Genomic DNA, 17749 nt, shown 5'->3' on the forward strand with positions numbered 1-17749 from the left:
TTTTAAGTAGACTGTGTATATTCTTTCCTCTGGTAACACTGAGCAGTTAAGCTCACGCTATTGGCTCTGCTTTTTCCCAGCATAGTTGTAATACAGTTTGATCAAATGTACAGACAGTGTTTTCATTATTAAGGTTGTAGATTTATTCTTCACAGCAGAGCTAGGCAGTATTCTAACATTACCTCACCTTTCTCCTACACTTTCTTTTCCCTGGAATTAATTGCTTTGTTTTTTAAAACTTGCATCATTTTCTTAGTACCTATATGTATATTTTTCTAGAAGCTGCAACAAAGTAGTCAGAAACACAGCAATACTTTTTCTGAAATCTTCCAAACACATCAGTAACTATGTAAATTAGAAGGAAGAAATTCATGGCGAAACTGCGAAACATTGAAATGAAACATTTGAGAACAGACTCATTGACATGGTCTACACAGGGGACTTCCTACACTTGACCTTCTCCAGGGTGATTGCTTCTTGGCTTGGGGACTTCACAGTCTGAAGTTAATAAGTATTAAAAAAGGAACAAATTGATAATTGTTGTCAGGTGATAATTTGTAACTGGCGGTGAGAATGTAACAGCATTTGCTGCTACTGACTCATGTTGGAAAAATCAAAATCCAGCGCTGCCACCTTGGACCTTTCTGAAGAAGATCCCTAGAGAGCTGCAGGTGCCTGCACTTCCTCGGCCAGTGCTCTATGGGTCAGTCCACTCCCTGCTTAGGGCCTCAGCTGAAGCACCTTCCTCTGCTGCTGCACCCCCCTCCTGCTCCTCTTATGTATCTGACCCCCACAATGCTGCCTGATCACCAGCAACCCCCAGTATCACCAGGGCGAACTGCATCATACAACTACTCTTACATCTTTCAATGTGTTTATTATTGGGGACATGGGAGTAGGAAAAGTCTTGCTTCATCAGTGCACAGAAAAAATTTTTTGGCTGTTTGTCTTCACACAGTTGATGTTGAATTTGGCACGAGAGTAATTGAAGTCGGTGGCCAAAAAATCAAACTGCAATTTGGGGCACAGCACGTCAGGCTGTCACAGGAAGCTACTACAGAGGAGCTGTGAGAGCACTTGGGTGTGTGGTATCACTAGAAGTACATAGAACCACGTTAGCAGCCAGTTGACACATGCAAGGAATCTCACTGTCCAGGAAATAAAGCTGATTTGTAGGCACAAAGAGATGTTACATATGAGGAAGCCAAACAGTTTGCCAGAGAAAATGACTTTGTTCCTTGAAGCAAGTGTAAAAACGGGAGAGACATAGAAGACACATCCCTTCAGACTGACAGAAAATCTATCAGAATATTTGGGATCGAAGCCTGGACCTGAAGGCTGCCAAGTCTGGTGTACCACACAAATCTTATGCTCTACAGGGAGGCCAGCCGGTTGTGGACCCCAACCCTAGAGGGAAGGCTGTGGCTGTTAGTGACCTTTCACCTCTGTCTGTTGGAGGCGGTACTTTTTACTGCCTCATTGTCTTCTGTACATCTGACTGGGTTTAATAAAAGAGAAAAAAACAACTCTTGGAACAACAGTTTAACACAGTACTAAGCTGCTAAACAACTAGATGTAATCAGGTTATCAAGGGCACATAGAAAAAATAAATCTCTCCTGCATGGTAAATCTAAACTTTCATCCCCCTTGACCAACACATGACTTGAACTGAGCACTGATGCTGGACTTCACGCCCTCTTTTTGGCAAAACTTTGTCTTCTGTATGGTTTAATTGCCCCATTTTTACCTAACTGAGTATGTCTGTTATCCCCAATAGGTTTATTGCTGTGAAGTGACCTCTGATGGTAGAAAAGGGGATCTGTGACTGCTTTTGTTTTGATTTTGTTGGATAAATTCTCTGTTGTGTGGGCAGCATTTTTCTTGAGAAGTTTGTCTTAGGCTTGCACAGGGAAATATCCATTTTATCTTTTCTTTTGTGCTTGATAGCTTTATTTTTTTAAACCGTTTTACCCATTTCTTTTTAGCAGTAAGTAAATATATTCAAAATTTGAAGGAACAGAATTAACAGTACATTCTGTGTATATTATTTATTTTTTTAAAGATTTATTTTTACTTATTTATGCATACAAAAACTGGGGTGTAGACTAGAGTTGCAGGGGGGTGAGAGGATCCACCAGAGACAGAGTGGGGAACAGAACAGGCAGATCTACTGAAATACACTGCTGAGGGGAGCACTGGGTGAGACAGGAGAGGTCTCCTGCACCATGTGGGTTAGCTCCCTGGTGGGGTATCGAACTGATGCTGCAGTGGCTGGAGATGGCTTGATAGCGCTGAGACTTTAACCCCTGCATCACCAAGGAGACCCTGTGTATGTTATTTTAATGAAGAAAATAAATTGATTCTGGCATTGGAGCAGTATAAAATACCAAAATAAATAAATAAATAAAAAGCAAACAGTGCAAGCAAACTAGAAGCAGCAATGTATTTAAAGAGATGATTTAAAGAGATGATTTTAAAAAGGCAATTTGTCCTTTTTAGGCTAAATATGTTATAGCTATGAGTAGCATTTTGGTCGTTTGATAAATGTTTAAGATTTGTAAATGTGATGGTAATGAGTTTTATACTTAAAATATATCAGAGATTGTAAAACTAAGCGTTCAAAATTAAATTATGTTCAAGTCAACATTCTGCGGAAGATTGAGGTTACATGATAAACTAATGTGTTTTTTTAAATGGGATTTGGAATGCCCACTGAAGTCCTGAATTTATTAAAAATGAAAGCTAACACTTTGTATTTACGTTTTATTGAATAAGTCATTGAGTCAGTAGGTCCATTGCTCTACATCTTGCTCTGCTAACCAGATCATGTCCAGGTCTTCTGGATGGTACATTGTCCAACTATAGCAGCAGAGGGCGCCATTAACCCAGAATATCCTGAGCTTGAGGTGGTAATTGCAGCTTGGCATCCCTGTGTGGGTGAACTGCTGTAAATAGGATGAGCATTTCATTACCTGCCCAAAGTTTTGTTTTATGTTTTTAAGAAAGACTGTTCTCAAAATGATTTATACAAGTACCACCTTTTAGTGACCTCTTTCTATTAGCAATGACTGAATTATATGGTGCTAGCAGTGTTTCTCCATGGCCTTGAAACATCTGACTGTAGTTTTATTCCATCTGCCTGCAGGCCCTTTGTCATCGCAGGGAATCGGAGACCACCGTTGTTTCACCAGCTTGGCCCGCGCACTTCAGACGCAGTGCTGGATTTCTTCTCCCAGTAACCTCATGGGCCAGCAGTGCAGAGCCTATAGTTTCTTCACCAAATGTACGTAGGATGACCACAAATTTCCCATTTCATGGAATAGGAAAATAAGCAGTGCTTTTATGTTTTCATTTTTCTTCTTTCCTTAAATGATCAATACTTTTATGACTATTTATGAAGGTCAGCTATAATAATGTGTACATTTTTAAAAACAGGATATTATATAGCTATACAGCATTTAAATGTATTATAAATCCAAAACATTTTTCTGTTTTTATGTTATCTACCCAGAGGATCAAGGTCAGGCCCTTGAGGAAGCAAGCAGGTAGAACTTTTATACCCTAAGGGGCTCATAAGAGAAGAAGAATGAAGATACCTATGAATCGTCTAGAATGTGTTTAGTATTTCAGGCCTTTATATCTATCTTAGGTTTCTGACGAGTCCATTTGTTGGCTCTGATTCTTTATTAAATAAATTGTTAATGGGACAGAATCTCTGTGATTATAAAATCGCTTGGTACTGTGAAAGACTGGAAGTCCTTAGAAGGATGGTATTTAAATCTAATACATGATATAACTATACTAATGAAAATTGGTAATTGTCAAAAGTAAGAAATCTGAATATTCCAAAGGGAATATTACAAGTACAAAAGGGAAAATCCTGATTGAAATGTGTAATGGAAAAAGATTTTAGTATCCTAGAAATTCACAAATGGAAAACGTCAGCAATGTCAGAGTCTACACATGAAGTGAAGACAAGCATGACTTAAATACGTGCATACACAGATGAGTACTGTCAGATCCCTGCTCACTCAGTCTTCCCTGTGGGTTGATTGGACTTTCATTAGAATTGAAGGTGCTTTGGGCATCTCGTTGTGAAGATGCTTAAGGCATTTACCGAAGATTAGAGCAAATGATTCAAATGATTTATGGGTTCAGGCTGAAATGTTGATTCTTGTTTGGTTTAAACAGCATGTATTTAGGAAGAAGAGTTATTGGTTAGCTCAGTGCTTACAGTGAGGCAAAAGGGGAAAGAGACCTGTAACAGTTAATAAAATGCCTAGCAAACAACCTGCTGGTAAGTAACTGGAATTTAAATGATAACCATCTTTCAGAGAGGAAGGCCGTGTTCTTTAAAAGTAGAAGAGTCTTGTCTACACTTTTCCAAATGTGAGCATGTGATATGTACAAAGAATGATTTAATTTTACGTTCATTACCACAGTGATACAAGTGAAGCTGGACTTTTTTATTCAGGAGACCATAATAGATAATTGCTTGAAAATTTAAAAAAATCCAAATCCTGTTTTATTACAGTGACAGCAGATGAGCTGTGGAAAGGTGCTTTAGCAGAGACCGGTGCTGGAGCAAGAAAAGGAAGGGGCAAAAGAACTAAGAAAAAGAGAAGAAAGGATTTGAACAGGGGTCAGATCATTGGAGAAGGTAAACTTATTTATAAAAAAAAGTCAATGTGATTTTTAAGGCTTTCCTCCCTGCCACCCCTCCAAAATTTGGGTAGAAAGTTTGCAAACTAGAAGAATCAGAACATTTTTCATGAATATTTGGATCTGCCATTTTAGCATCCAACCAAGTGGCTTACCTATTGCCCCGGGGCTCTGGGGGAGGAAAATCCTTCAAATGCTCTGAGGGGCATCTGCTGTGACAGTCTCTGTTCTCAACAAACTCATGCTTCAGTAATATATATAGTAAATAGAAAGTTAGTGAACTTTATTTGCAGAGGGCCAGGTAGTAAATATTTTCAGCTTTGGAAGCCACTTTGTTTCTGTTATAGCTACTCAACTCTGCTTCTGCTGCGCGAAACCAGTCATTGACAATACCTAATCGATGGGCAGAGCTGGGCTCCAATAAAACCATATTCACCAAAAAATGAGTTGTGGGCTATAGTTGACCGTCGAACTTTAGTTTGCCACCTCTGGGATGCATGCTTATTTATACTTGTGTTTTTTGAAGAGTGAAAATAGTGGAGTGTACTTAAATGGACTTTCTGTGTTGTGGTTGCTGACATATCCCTTTGTTGGTGAGAGCCATCTAGCATGTCTGCTTGAATGTTTTTCTCCATGAATTAGCTTTATCTAATTTTGATCTTTTTTTTAAAAGATTTATTTATGCATACAAGAACTGGGGTACAGGCCAGAGATGGGGGAGGGATGAGAGGATTCACCAGAGAAAGAGTGGGGAACAGAACAGGCAGACTGACTGAAATACACTGCTGAGGGAAGCAGTGGGCAAGTTAGGAGAGGTCTGCTGCACCATGTGGGTAACTTCCTTGCTGGGGATTGAACTCATGCTGCAGTGGCTGCAAATAGCTTCATAGGTTGTGTCTTAACCCCTTGCACCACCAGGAAGGCCCTTATTTTAATCTTTTAACTCTCATATGTGTAGACCTCAATAAAAAATTCAAAGACTGTCGAGAAACCTAAAGTCCCCTTTGATGCCCTTTCTGGTCCCCTCAATTCCTGTTGCCTCCCCCAACAAAACCACTGATCTCATTTTGGTTCGTTTCCTCCTAACATTTAAAAATGCTTTTATGTACTTAAATACCCTAAAAGAAATGTTTTCTTTTTTTTAAACTAAATTGTTTCTTATGCTATCTACTGTCTTATAAGATTTACTGTTTTTCACTTAGTAATATGTTTTGGAAATTATTCCACATCATCTCTTATAGAGCTACCTCATTCTTTTGATTCAGTACAGAATATTTCATGGATTAGATATGCCACAGTTCATATAAACATTCCGATACTGTTGGACATTTAGATTGTTTCCAATTTCCTTGCCTTTACAAATAACACTTCAGTGGACGTCCTTGTTAAGCACACACGTTTTGAACCTGATGTGAGTGTGTCTACAGATAATACCATGAAGTGGAATTACTAGCTGTTAGTAGTGCCAAGTGATTGCCAAGTGACTTGGCAATGTTAAAGCTCGTACCAGCAGTGTCATTATATATTTACCCATCATCTGACATTTTAACAATAAAGAAATTAGTGCTTTTTATATGTTCTTATTTTGTATGTTTTTAAATCTTCAGGGCGTCATGGCTTCCTATGGCCTGGGTTGAATGTCCCTCTTATGCGAAATGGAGCCATGCAGACCATTTCCCAGAGAAGCAAGGAAGAGCAAGAGAAGGTGGAGGCTGATATAATTCAGCAGAGAGAAGAGTGGGACCGGAAAAGGAAGATGAAGTTTAAACGAGAACGAGGATGGAGTGGACACACATGGGGGGGCGTCAGTCTTGGCCCCCCTGACCCTGGTCCCGATGGAGGTAGCAGAGTCCTGGGTTTTACTGACCTTTCTAACAAAGAGGGTCCTTGTAGTTCTAGAATCCTTTAATAGATTTTAACTACTTGTCTGTTTAGATTGCTTGTTTTCAAGAAAGTATTTGAACATCTTTGAAATAATATCACATTATAATTCAGTTGTATTTTATGGAACAACCGAGGCCCATAACCAAGAAGTACTCTACAAACAGGATACAAAGCAGTGGGTTCTGGCATTTTTAATATGTGGTTTCTCATGAGCACCTTAATGTGGTGTGCATTACTGATCTGTGTATAAGCAATTTATAGACTGCATTTTCTCAAGCATAGTTCATGGGGCGCCTGTGGTGCAACCTGGCCTGGGAGTACTGTTTCATTGACAAAAGATAAATCAGGTAGTTGTCATTAAGCCTCATAAAAGCACACATAAAGTAAAAATTGGTAACAGGTCATATTAGAAAGCAAAACCCCACCCCCTGAATATGTAAAGAAGTAAAAATCATCGGAACAATTTGTCCTTGTCAATGAGTAGATGAAAAAATATTGGAGAATTTGGCTGCTTTCTTACATGAGAATTAAAGAGGAGAGGTTGAAATGGATAGACTCAGGTGAACATGCTTAGAACTTTTAGATAATGCTTCACTTGGGAGGATGAGGATATGAAAGGGAGAAGAAATAAGTGGACCCAGGTCCAGAGTATAGATAAATGGATTAATGGCAGAAGAAAGGGTGGGGTACAGATGGAGGTGAGTCCATATTGTTGGTAGAGGAAATGTGTGTGGGCATTGTGGAGCATGGCACCAGGAGAGCACAGTGTTTGAATTGGCTGCTGTGGTGAGTAGAGAAAGAGCTAACTGAAAGGACATAAAAGGCTACCAGGTAGCAGGGAGAACTCAATTGAGTTGGACACTGTGAATTTTCAATGACCCAGGTGTGTACTATGATTTAACTTTGTTCTAGCAATACCCAGCAGGCCCAGAGGAGCTAGACTGCTGTGATTGGTTCAGGCCTAGATAGTGTGGTAGGGAGAGAAAAGGGTGAGGGAGTTGAGGACATCACAAAGTCTACTGGACATGATGGGCTCTGGTGTCATGGTGTCACTCCTATGAAGACCCAGAGGAGTGACAGGGAAGGAGAAAATGGTGATCAAGAGTTGGAGGTGCCAGGGAGCTCCAAGGAGCGCCGCTTTGGAGTTGCTGAGTGCAAGCTGGAGGGGCAGGAGGATGCAGTCAGGGAGATGGTGGGAACAGTCTCTGGTGATGGTGAAAGACCAGGTGTAACCCCAGAAGTTCTGAGATTCTTTCTCTTAAAAGTCCGTGATGGTACCTGTATTGAAAATTGCATTTATACACTAATCACATTGACACATTTATCTGTATCCCTCTTTGCTCCTTACAGAAACATATGAGGATTTTGATACGAGGATACTTGAGGTAAGTATGCTGAATGAAATAGTTGGTTCAATATTTAGAGAGGTGGCATGGGTGGAGTAAAGACAGGTTAAGAGGAACTGTGACGAAAGCCTTTGATGCATGGCTTTTCCTGAGACAGCTGATTTGGGTAAGGAAATAATGGAACTTTAATTTCAGCTACTTGATCTTGACTCTCCTGACTGCTGCCCTTCTTGGGGGATACCAATTGAGGTGTCCCGACAAGGGGTCTTGAGTGGTATGTTGATAACAGACTTTGGAGATTACATTTAAATTTCTTCCTTCCTAATGCCAAAGTAGATTTAGCAAGCCATCCTTCAGTTATAAACAGCTGTATTTGGCACACAATTCAATTCTTGCGGCAGGAATTGAAAGCTTGGGTTGCAGTGAATGTCCAGCTCCTGGGGGGAGAAGTGATCTAGTGGCTGCTGCTTGCAGGCCCTTGAAACCACAACTTCTATTAAGTAAATTTCAGTCACTCTCCTCCTAGGGCAACTCCCCTTGGAGCCAGTGGCATATCTGGTGTTAAATACCCGTGGAATAATCTCTGCTTGGGCTCCTTGTGGTTGAACATGTACATTATTTCTTCAGTATCAATTGTGAGATAGAATTTGAAGTTTAAAATTAATGTTTATAAGTATTTTATATCTTTGGCCTGGGTTGATTGTCCCTCTAATGAGAAATAGAGCCATGCAGACCATTTCCCAGAGAAGCAAGGAAGAGCAAGAGAAGGTGTAGGCTGATATGGTTCAGCAGAGAGAAGGCTGATATGGTTCAGCAAAAGAAGGATTAACTTTTGGAAGTTAATTCCTCTGAAGAATTCTTATATATTGGATATTTCCTGTAAGATTATTCATGGCAGTGGACTAGCACTTCCTTTTCCTTCATTGTTCCTGGCCATTTAACTATGCCCTCCCAAAATGTAGGTTTTCCTGTAGTTCCTAATAAGCATTTGCTGTGCAACTATTTGGTATTTCCAAATATTTTCTTCTCAGTTGAGCATAATCCTTAGTATAGAGATCCAGGCTCCACTAATTATTTCTGTATCATTGCTAAGAGGCACAGTTTTCTGTATTTTAAAAATCTCTGAATTGGGCTATGTTTTGTGTAGTTACTTATGTTAAAGTTTAACCAACTCATTCTTTATCACATTACACTCACTAAACTAGGGTATATTGAGCTGTGTAGTTTCACATTCCTTTAAAGTGATCTCAATCAGACCTCTCAAGAACCCTGTGAAATAGGAAGAGAAAGTCTTCCCATTCTACACCTAAAGAAACAGTCCAGAGAGCTGTTTCCTTTGAGAAAGTCTGCTGTTGACGAAGGCATTGATGTGCCTTCCTGCCACGTGTGCCTATGTGTGAAGCGGCCACTCTAGTTCCCTGCTCCAGGATTTCCCCAAGGGGTGATAGTTATGAAACATTTTGTCTTTTAGGTAAGAAATGTTTTCAATATGACCGCAAAAGAGGGAAGAAAGAAATCAGTCCGTGTCCTGGTTGCCGTGGGCAATGGCAGAGGCGCTGCAGGTGAATATGCCTGCGGGGCGGTGGGAGCCAGGGCAGGGCTGTGGAGTCCAGGGCTTCCTGCTGCTAGCCACCCTTCTGCTGATTTAGCCTTTTCGTGTTTTGGGCTCACAAAACTTGTGACAAACCCAAGAAATCCCTTAGAAGGGAAAGAAAGAATAGTTCACCCCTCTAACTGTCTTTTCCTGTGAGAAAAATGATATTTTTTTGTTATTTATGAGGAAACATTGGTTTCCGACACTGTACGTGATTCAGAGCCATAGGTGCACGCCCGAGATGCATGTCACATACCACACCCTCCACCCAGACTCCCATAGTCCTCACCATGGTCCATGTGCTTCCTCCCTATATGTTTAGTTTTATCTAGAGAGTCATGGAAGGTAATGTTAACGTCTACTCTTGGATTTCAGAAATGCATTCAAATGTAGTACTTCCAAAGTACCTCAAACACATCAAGTAAATCCCTGTAGCCTTAAGCTTTGTCATTCTGTTTTGGATAGCAAGTTTCCTGTGGACAGAAGAAAAATGGGATGCTGTCGAATACTGTAGAAGCTGAAACTTGAAATATGGTGAAAAATATTATGTGTCAGTTTGTGCCCCTTTTCTTAATTTTGCTTTTTCTTTTAAAGGTTTTGCCATTGGGAAAGCCACAGAACGGATGGATGCTTTTAGGAAAGTATGTACATTTTTCCTTTGTTGAGAGTAAAGGATCAATAGGTTATATGCTAGACACCATGGGAACCACGAAACATTTTAAATAATAAAATAGAGAACCAGGGGCCTCCCCGCTGGCGCAGCAGTTGAGCGGTTGAGCGCTGGGCTGCGAGGCTGCCTGCAGCCTCTGCAGCGCCGGTTTGCTCCCCGGCCCCTGGCGAGGGTCTCACATGGCGCGCAGACCTCTCCTGCTGTGCCCACTGCTCCCCTCAGCTGTGTACTTCGGTCCTTCTGCCTGTTCTGCTCCCTGCTCTGGCTCTGGTGAGTTCTCTCACCCTCCTGCACTTCTGACTGTACCCAGTGCTTGTGTAAATAAATAAACAAATCTTTAAAAAAAAGAAAATTAAAAAAAAAAAATAAGAACCATCCCATAAGCCTTGCGGTCAAAGATTACTTATGTCACCAGAAGCAGTTTCATCAATACCTATATTTTTTGGCATCATTTTTGTCAGATTTCTGATTGCTTACCAGAGTTCTGAGCACACTCAGAAAGTTTGAAAACACTGGCAGAAAATTCAAAACTACTAAGGAATTAGTGTTAAGTATTTCAGGTGTGGTAATGTTATTTTGGTTATGATATTGCAAATTTAATCCTTAGCTTTTAGAAGACTACTGAAGTTTTTGTTAAAGTTTGAAGCTTTTCATAATAAAATAGCTTGTGAAAGGTATTTTTTGAAATCATTGAGAAAACATAAATCCCAACAATAGAGTTAAGGAAAGTATTTTTCTTCTTACAGGCAAAGAACAAAGCAGTTCACTATTTGCATTATATAGAACGATACGAAGACCATACAAGTGAGTGGTGAGCTTTCTTTTAAAATTTGCAGGATTTTGTTTCAGTATGTTTGGCAGTGTGTCTCTGAGTATCTTTGTGATACTCTGCTTGTTACTACTTTCTTATCAATGAATGTGTAAAATGTCGAAACAAACTTTCTCTCCTGAGAAGGTTGTAAGGAGTGAAGTCAGACTTTGTCACGCATCCTTGGTGTATGTGGGCTTCTTGGGAGGTATTAGTTGCTTTGTGATATTTGCAAGGACCTTAAAGCACACACCTAATCCTTCTTATGTTTATATTTTTACCCTCCAGTATTCCATGACATTTCTTTAACGTTTAAAAGGACACATATCAAGATGAAGAAACAACCCAGAGGTAACTAAAAAACTCTGATAATTTGTTGAAGATAAAGCAGACAAATTATAATTATTCTATCTTGTCCTCTATTTTGGCTCAACTTTATTTGAACTTACTTTGAAAACACCAAAATGGAAAGGCCCAAGTTAAATTTAAGAAGACAGAGGCTCTCGGGGAAGTAAAAGCAAGGAAGTCTATCTACCCAGTTTCCTCTGAGTACAAGCATGCTCTAGAATTAACTACAGGTTACTTGGTCACAGCACATTGTGAACAGAAAAAAACAGCCCAGTGAGTGATTGAGTTTGGAAGGATATTAGTTCTTCCTAGACAATTCATTAACTCTCTCAGCTGGTTCTGCTCTGATAGCTTATTCAGCTCCAGTAACTTACTGTCATTGTCAAGTACTGACTGAATAACCTCTGGGAGCTGGTTGTTGACCTGCACTCTGGAATGCAGAGTGGAATACAGTGGCTTTATATAATTTGATATATCTTAGAAAGTTAGGCACAGGAATAAAAGCAATATATTAAAAATTTTTATGGCAAAGTTTCCAGTACAATTCTGCTAGAGCTATGGCTTAGAAGTAAATCAAGAAAAAAGAATCAAATGTAGTAATCATAATAAATCATATACTTGATAAAAATATTTTGTTATTAGAAGCAGCATTGATTTGAACACTTAAAACATCAAGGTTCAGACCTGCCCAGTCACTGTTGCTGTTGAGCTCTGAAATGGTACTACTCAGATGTGCTGTAGGTGTCAAATACATACCAGATTTCAAAGTCTTAGTATGGGAGGGAAATATATATATATTTATATATATAAACCCTAAAAATATTATTGTACTGATTATATTTTGAAATAACACATTGGACATGCTCGTAAAATATGTTACTAGAATCAATCATATCTTCAAAACTTCATCTGTGAGAAAGTTTTAAGTTGTATCTAAGGCTTGCATATTTCTGAATAACCTTTGAAAAATTGCTACAATTTTAATTGCACAAGTTACCTTTTTGTAATCTTCCCTGTTTTCTAATGAAAGCTGCCTTTTTCAGATTTCTGATTGTTAAATGCATTCCTTACCTATGCATTGGGGTTAAATATTCTGATTTTGAAGTTAAAGCAGTACAATACATTACAGACATCATTTCCTGAAAGATGTGCCTGTGCAGCAATTTTTCCCATGAGGAGCTATGAAAGGTGTTATTCTAAAAAGAACATTGAGCAGGAAAACTGGATTAAGGGAAGTCAGAAAGATGCTGTGTGTGTTTTTGAACATTTGCAGTCTTAGTGCACTACTGTGCAGTGTGCAGCTCCCAGAGGGGCTAAGAATGCAGCCTTCCCAGACTTGTTTAACCGTGGCTGCTTCTACCTTGGTCACAGGATAGTATTTAGTTTCTCACAGAGCACTGCAGTGCATTTCCCATAAAACACACACACACACCCCTTTAAATTTCATTACACACGTACTTTTTGGGCACAGTGCCTGCCTGAAAATCTTCACAATCAATGTATAGTCAAAAACCGTAAGACTGTGACCCCTACTAAATGGATGTCTGTACATGTGCAAAGCACAGGCTACTCTCTGGAGTGTCTTGTGTGCTTCGGGTGCTGTGCAGAGTAACTGCCTTCTCTGGGAGTTCACCGCCAGCTCTGCTAAGTAGTTATCACAGGGAGGGGGTGTCAGAGTTTTCCAGTGAGCAGTGACAGGGTACAATCTGCCTCCCAGACCCTTCCAAAGATCTGCCTTGCACCCCCCTTGCAGGTGCCCCTCTCTCCACATGTCCATGTATCAGCAGACATCTGTGTGTGCATGTGTTGTTCACACGTGGACATACATTCTTTGGATGTATGACGGCAGCCAAAGAACAGCAAATGACCTTGTTTAACTGTTCTCTAAAATGTCTGGTTCTTGAATGAGCTGGCATAGCCAGATCATAGTGAATTAGTTGACTTCATCAAGTAGAAGGGACAGTTCTGGGTGACACTGTTATGTACTTATATCTAAAAACAGTTTTTACATGAATATATTACCATAAAAAATTAGAAACTAGAAAGCCAACAGTGTTTAGCTTCTGGGTAGATGTTCTGTCTTGGAGCAGGTTGGTATGTGCTGAGTTTTATGTCTGGCTAATCAAAGTGTTAGGGTTTAAACTTGGGACTTTTGTCTCTCCCTCAGTGCTACCTGCATTTGCCAATTACTGATCTAAACTCTAGGCAGAATACAAACAGTATCCTAGCTTCCCATTCTACTTCAGGGGAAACATCAGATAAGCAAGTTCTGCCAAGTGCCTGAAAGTAGCAATCAGGCTACTGGAAAGCAGCAGGGGACAGAAGAGGGATGCTGCCTCTGAAAGCATGGCCTAAGAAAGCCTCTGAGGAGGATGCATTGGAGGGAGACTTTGAAAGTGAGAAGGAGCCATGCAAGGAGGGCAGGCCAAGAAAACACCTGGAGCACAGTCCCTGAGGTGGAAAGTCAGCCCCGGGGATGGTGGTGTCTTTAGATGAGATTTTTGAGAGGTGTGGTCAAGGAGGGCTTTGTAGAATATGGAATTCATCATTTTATTCCAGTGGGAAGTACAGGGCTTTTAATGGGCAGTGATGTATTTGGTGTTTTGAAAGCTCTTCCTGGAGAAGGGATGACAGGTTAGACCACAGTATGGCCCGTGGTTAGAGAGGAGACCATCCAATGTTGAGAGGTCAGCAAGGAGGTGAGAAGGATGGGCCAATTTTTAGGAGAAAATCCAGGAGACAGTACATAACTGAAACCAAAAGAGGGTTTTTTCCCAGGAGGAGGAAGTAGACATCCCTGCTTAGGACCACTGAACAGTCGGGGAGGTGAGAGTACATGTGTCCTCTGTCCTCGGTCAGCATGGATGTGGGCACTGAGTGCTTCCAGGCATCTGTTAACCTCATAACAATCCTGTATTTTGCCCACGTGTTCAAGAAATTTATATGTCCATTATTTCTTTAACCATTAAACTTTCAATTTAAATAAGTGCCACCATGAAAGTCAAGTAAGTTGTCAAAGGCACCCTGGGAGCTGGCGAGACCAGAATGCAGCCAGGGTCTCCTGACCCTGAATCAGTTGTGTGAAGCCAGAGGGTGACCGACCATCTGCATTGCAGCTGAGTAAGTTGGTGTTTGACCAGTTTTTTTCCCCTTTTCTAGGCTACGGCCTCCGCTGTCACCGGGCCATCATCACCATCTGCCGGCTCATTGGCATCAAAGACTTGTACGCCAAGGTCTCGGGGTCCATCAATATGCTCAACCTCACCCGGGGCCTCTTCTATGGGCTCTCCAGCCAGGTAATCCTTCCCCGAGCCTTGAGACAGAAGTTCTAGTCTGTATGTCAGCTGTGTGCCTCAAGACCATGATGTCTTATGGGCCTTCTGGAGTTACTCTCCTGGAGTCACCTCAGGATTCAGGGATTCTTTGTTATTTATGGCTTCTGCAGGCAAGCTAATTCAATTGAAGAGTCAGTAAATGAAAAATCACTTTTAAAAATACTTCATTAGCTTTTGAAGTTTCCAAATTAAGTATTCCTAAAAGCCAGTAGTTACAACCTGTGTCTTAAAAGAATACATGCTTGTTCTAAAACTCCTCTAAAGTAAAAAGAGAAATTTCATTTCCTAATTTAGTTCTTTCAACTGGGACTAGAGTCAAGTCTCTAAGGTGTCTCCACTCTGGAGAACTATCTTGTGCAGAAGCAGTTTTCATGTTATCTGCCCAGGTAGTTCAGACAGACACCTTGAGTTAGTAGAAACTATGGACATTAATACGCCAGGTTATTTCTCTGCACGACGGGGGCCCTGGCTGCTGCTCAGCTTGTCCTTTCAGTCTCAATGGGATGGCTCCCTGGTGGGATGGGTTCCTGTCACTCCACTCTCCACCAGGGAAGAGGGCCTGTGAGTGCACATCCATCCCACCTCAGCCTGCCCCTGGCTGCTGATAGACATCAGCAGAGCTGGACAAGCAGAGGACAGCTGGTTTTGAGGCTCCATTTATAAGATTTGACCTCCATTGTTGAGGACTTTTATAGACTTCCCAGCATTTTGAGAATGCGGTTTTTTTGAAAAAATGTGTTGGTTGTTTTTGAAGAAAATGTTCCATGGAATGATTTTACATCTCTCTGTTTAAAGTAAGAAATTAAAGAAAAAGTTTTGGTTAAAAGATCTTTTTTGAACAGGAGTGTGTGTGTGTGTGTGTGTGTGTGTGTGTGTGTGTGTGTACTACCTAAAACATCTTTCAAAAGCACTTCTAAATCCATTTGCAATGTTAGAGTTTTAACTAATGTAACAAAAACATTGGTTTTAGACAAGTCATATTTATAATCAAGTAGACTTGCTCTTTTATGATATTTTCATTTTTAGGCTAGTATTTTGAATCTTCTGATGTAATTACCATGTATCAATTATTCTAAATGACATTAGCAGTAAAAAAGTGGTGTTATTTAATGTACCACTCAAAAAGAAAATCAGGCCATCAAGTTAAGCAACATGCCATTGATTATAATACACACCAATTTAAATCAATTTGTTTTTATGAAACAACTCATCTTTATTCTAGTTTCCAATAGTATAGTACAAGGTGGTCATCAAGTCTGGAAACAAAGATTGTTTCATATCAGGTATTTTAATGTACTATCAATAAAGCATAGAGTAGATTTATTTGCCGAGGTACAGACGTTCATGACCAACTAATGGAGTGAACCCCTTGGCCCTCTCATCAAGTAGTTAGAGCTTGTGGCCAGCCTTGTTTCTCAGTGCCACCCTTCCAGCTCCAACTATTTTGAACTAAATCTCAATACCATTTTATTTTATTCATAAATATTTCAATATTTATCTAAAAGATAAGGATTAAACAATACCCCATAACACTATTATCATGCCTAAAAATTACCAGTAATTCAGAATCACCAGATATCCAGTCAGTGTGCATAGAAATGTCTCCACCTGTCAGATTGAAAAAGATTTTTTTACACAACTTATTTGAATGATATTGCAGAAAAGCTCAATAAATTATAAGTTTTACTATGTCTTTTAAGTCATTTGTAATCTCTAGGTTCTTCTTTTTTGCCCTTACAAATTTTTTTGTTCAAGTAAACAGGTTGTTTTCTTCCCCGGTCTGGTGCTGACCAAATACCTGGGGATCCTTAACATCTTCTCTTTCTGCATGATCTAGGTGCTTGGTGAGGCCCAAGTTGGGAGTGTTTAGAAGGCAAGACCAGAGGTCAAGGCCCTTATTCCAGGGCTGATAGGGTGATGGCACTGAGGTGTCACTATACTTTAGCCACAAAGTACATTACCTGGAAGCCACTGAAATGCTATTTGAGTCCCCTGAGTGATAGTGTGTTCACTGCCGACTTCTCTCTGGCTCATGGAAGTTCCTGCTCTAAGTTACAGCGGTACCTCATAGATCTAACCTGGTGTTCTCAATTTGGTCCTGCTCAGGAAACCCATCAGAAGCGGGCTGATAAGAAGAGTCTCCATGTTGTGGAATTCCGGAAGGAATGTGGCCCTCTGCCCATCGTGGTTGCCTCCCCACAGGGGGCCTTGAGAGAAGATCCAGAGCCGGAATATGATGTTCCAGACATCAAACTGGACTGGGAAGAAATGAAGGCTTCACAGGGAATGAAGCGCTCTGTGTGGGCAGGTCTAAAAAGACCTGCCACCTAGGCTACCCTCTGGCCTCACGTAGCCACATGTCTGATACCGTCCACCACCTCGAGGAGACTCCATCCTGCATTGGAATGCCACTTTTTTTTTTTTTTAAAGAAAAAGCCAACCGTCTTTATTTATAAATAAATAATTGTGACTTTAATTTCTTGAGCACATGGTATATACCTGTCACTGTGATCAGAACTTTTTTACATGCCCTAGTTTAAGACTATTTTAAGTATTTATTTAAACTAGCAAAAGTGAATGGATTAGGAAGACAGGGCTTATAGTCAGACCCAAGAAAAAGCAATATTTGAAATAATTGCTGTAATTCTAGTTAATTTACATTAACTGATTCATTCAAAATGAATATTAGCTTCATTTTACAGAGCAGTTAAGTATTTAATTATAGTCACACAGCTAGAAAGTAGAGAAAAATGGGCAAACTGTTGTTTTTGAGTCTGAAATTCTCTTCTTTGTATAGTTGATTAGTGGTTGCCTGGGTATTGCATTATACATATACCACTTACCTCCAGTCTGCTGGTGTCTCTTTAAGTCCCTCTAACTTCTCTTATTTGTTTTAAAATTTCCTCCACTTACACTGAAAACCATATTAGACAATGTTGTAGTTTTTGCTTCAATCATCAAACAGTATAGAAAAATCAAAATGAAAAAAATACTTTGTATTTATCCCTGTTTTTGTTCTTTGAAATGTTCTTTCTTCTTTCCTAACATGCCAAGTCTCTCTCATCACTTTGAGTAGGGAAAGACCCATTTCTCCTGTGTTTC

The 17749-nt window shown here is 40.1% G+C and overlaps 1 protein-coding gene across 1 annotated transcript; it reads left to right on the forward strand.

Annotated features, from left to right (window-relative positions):
• The first annotated feature begins 3228 nt into the window (after window positions 1-3228).
• On the forward strand, window positions 3229-17013 carry MRPS5 (mitochondrial ribosomal protein S5). The gene is made up of 10 exons (XM_084235276.1): window positions 3229-3283; window positions 4535-4660; window positions 6270-6503; window positions 7897-7931; window positions 9364-9454; window positions 10081-10127; window positions 10903-10960; window positions 11253-11315; window positions 14472-14608; window positions 16754-17013. Exons 1-10 carry the CDS (start codon window positions 3244-3246, stop codon window positions 16976-16978), a joined length of 1056 nt encoding a protein of 351 aa, XP_084091402.1. The 5' UTR covers window positions 3229-3243; the 3' UTR covers window positions 16979-17013.
• Window positions 17014-17749: the final 736 nt, after the last annotated feature.

Source organism: Talpa europaea (assembly GCF_964194135.1).
Source record: "Talpa europaea genome assembly, chromosome: 6".
NCBI classification, from domain to species: Eukaryota; Metazoa; Chordata; class Mammalia; order Eulipotyphla; family Talpidae; genus Talpa; species Talpa europaea.

Excerpts from the sequence above, each read along its gene's own strand:
- MRPS5 (XM_084235276.1), top strand. The coding sequence starts at position 3,244 with ATGGGCCAGCAGTGCAGAGCCTATAGTTTCTTCACCAAAT. Across the intron at positions 4,661-6,269 it reads GGGTCAGATCATTGGAGAAG|GGCGTCATGGCTTCCTATGG; the intron begins GTAAACTTATTT and ends TTAAATCTTCAG. Across the intron at positions 11,316-14,471 it reads GATGAAGAAACAACCCAGAG|GCTACGGCCTCCGCTGTCAC; the intron begins GTAACTAAAAAA and ends CCCCTTTTCTAG.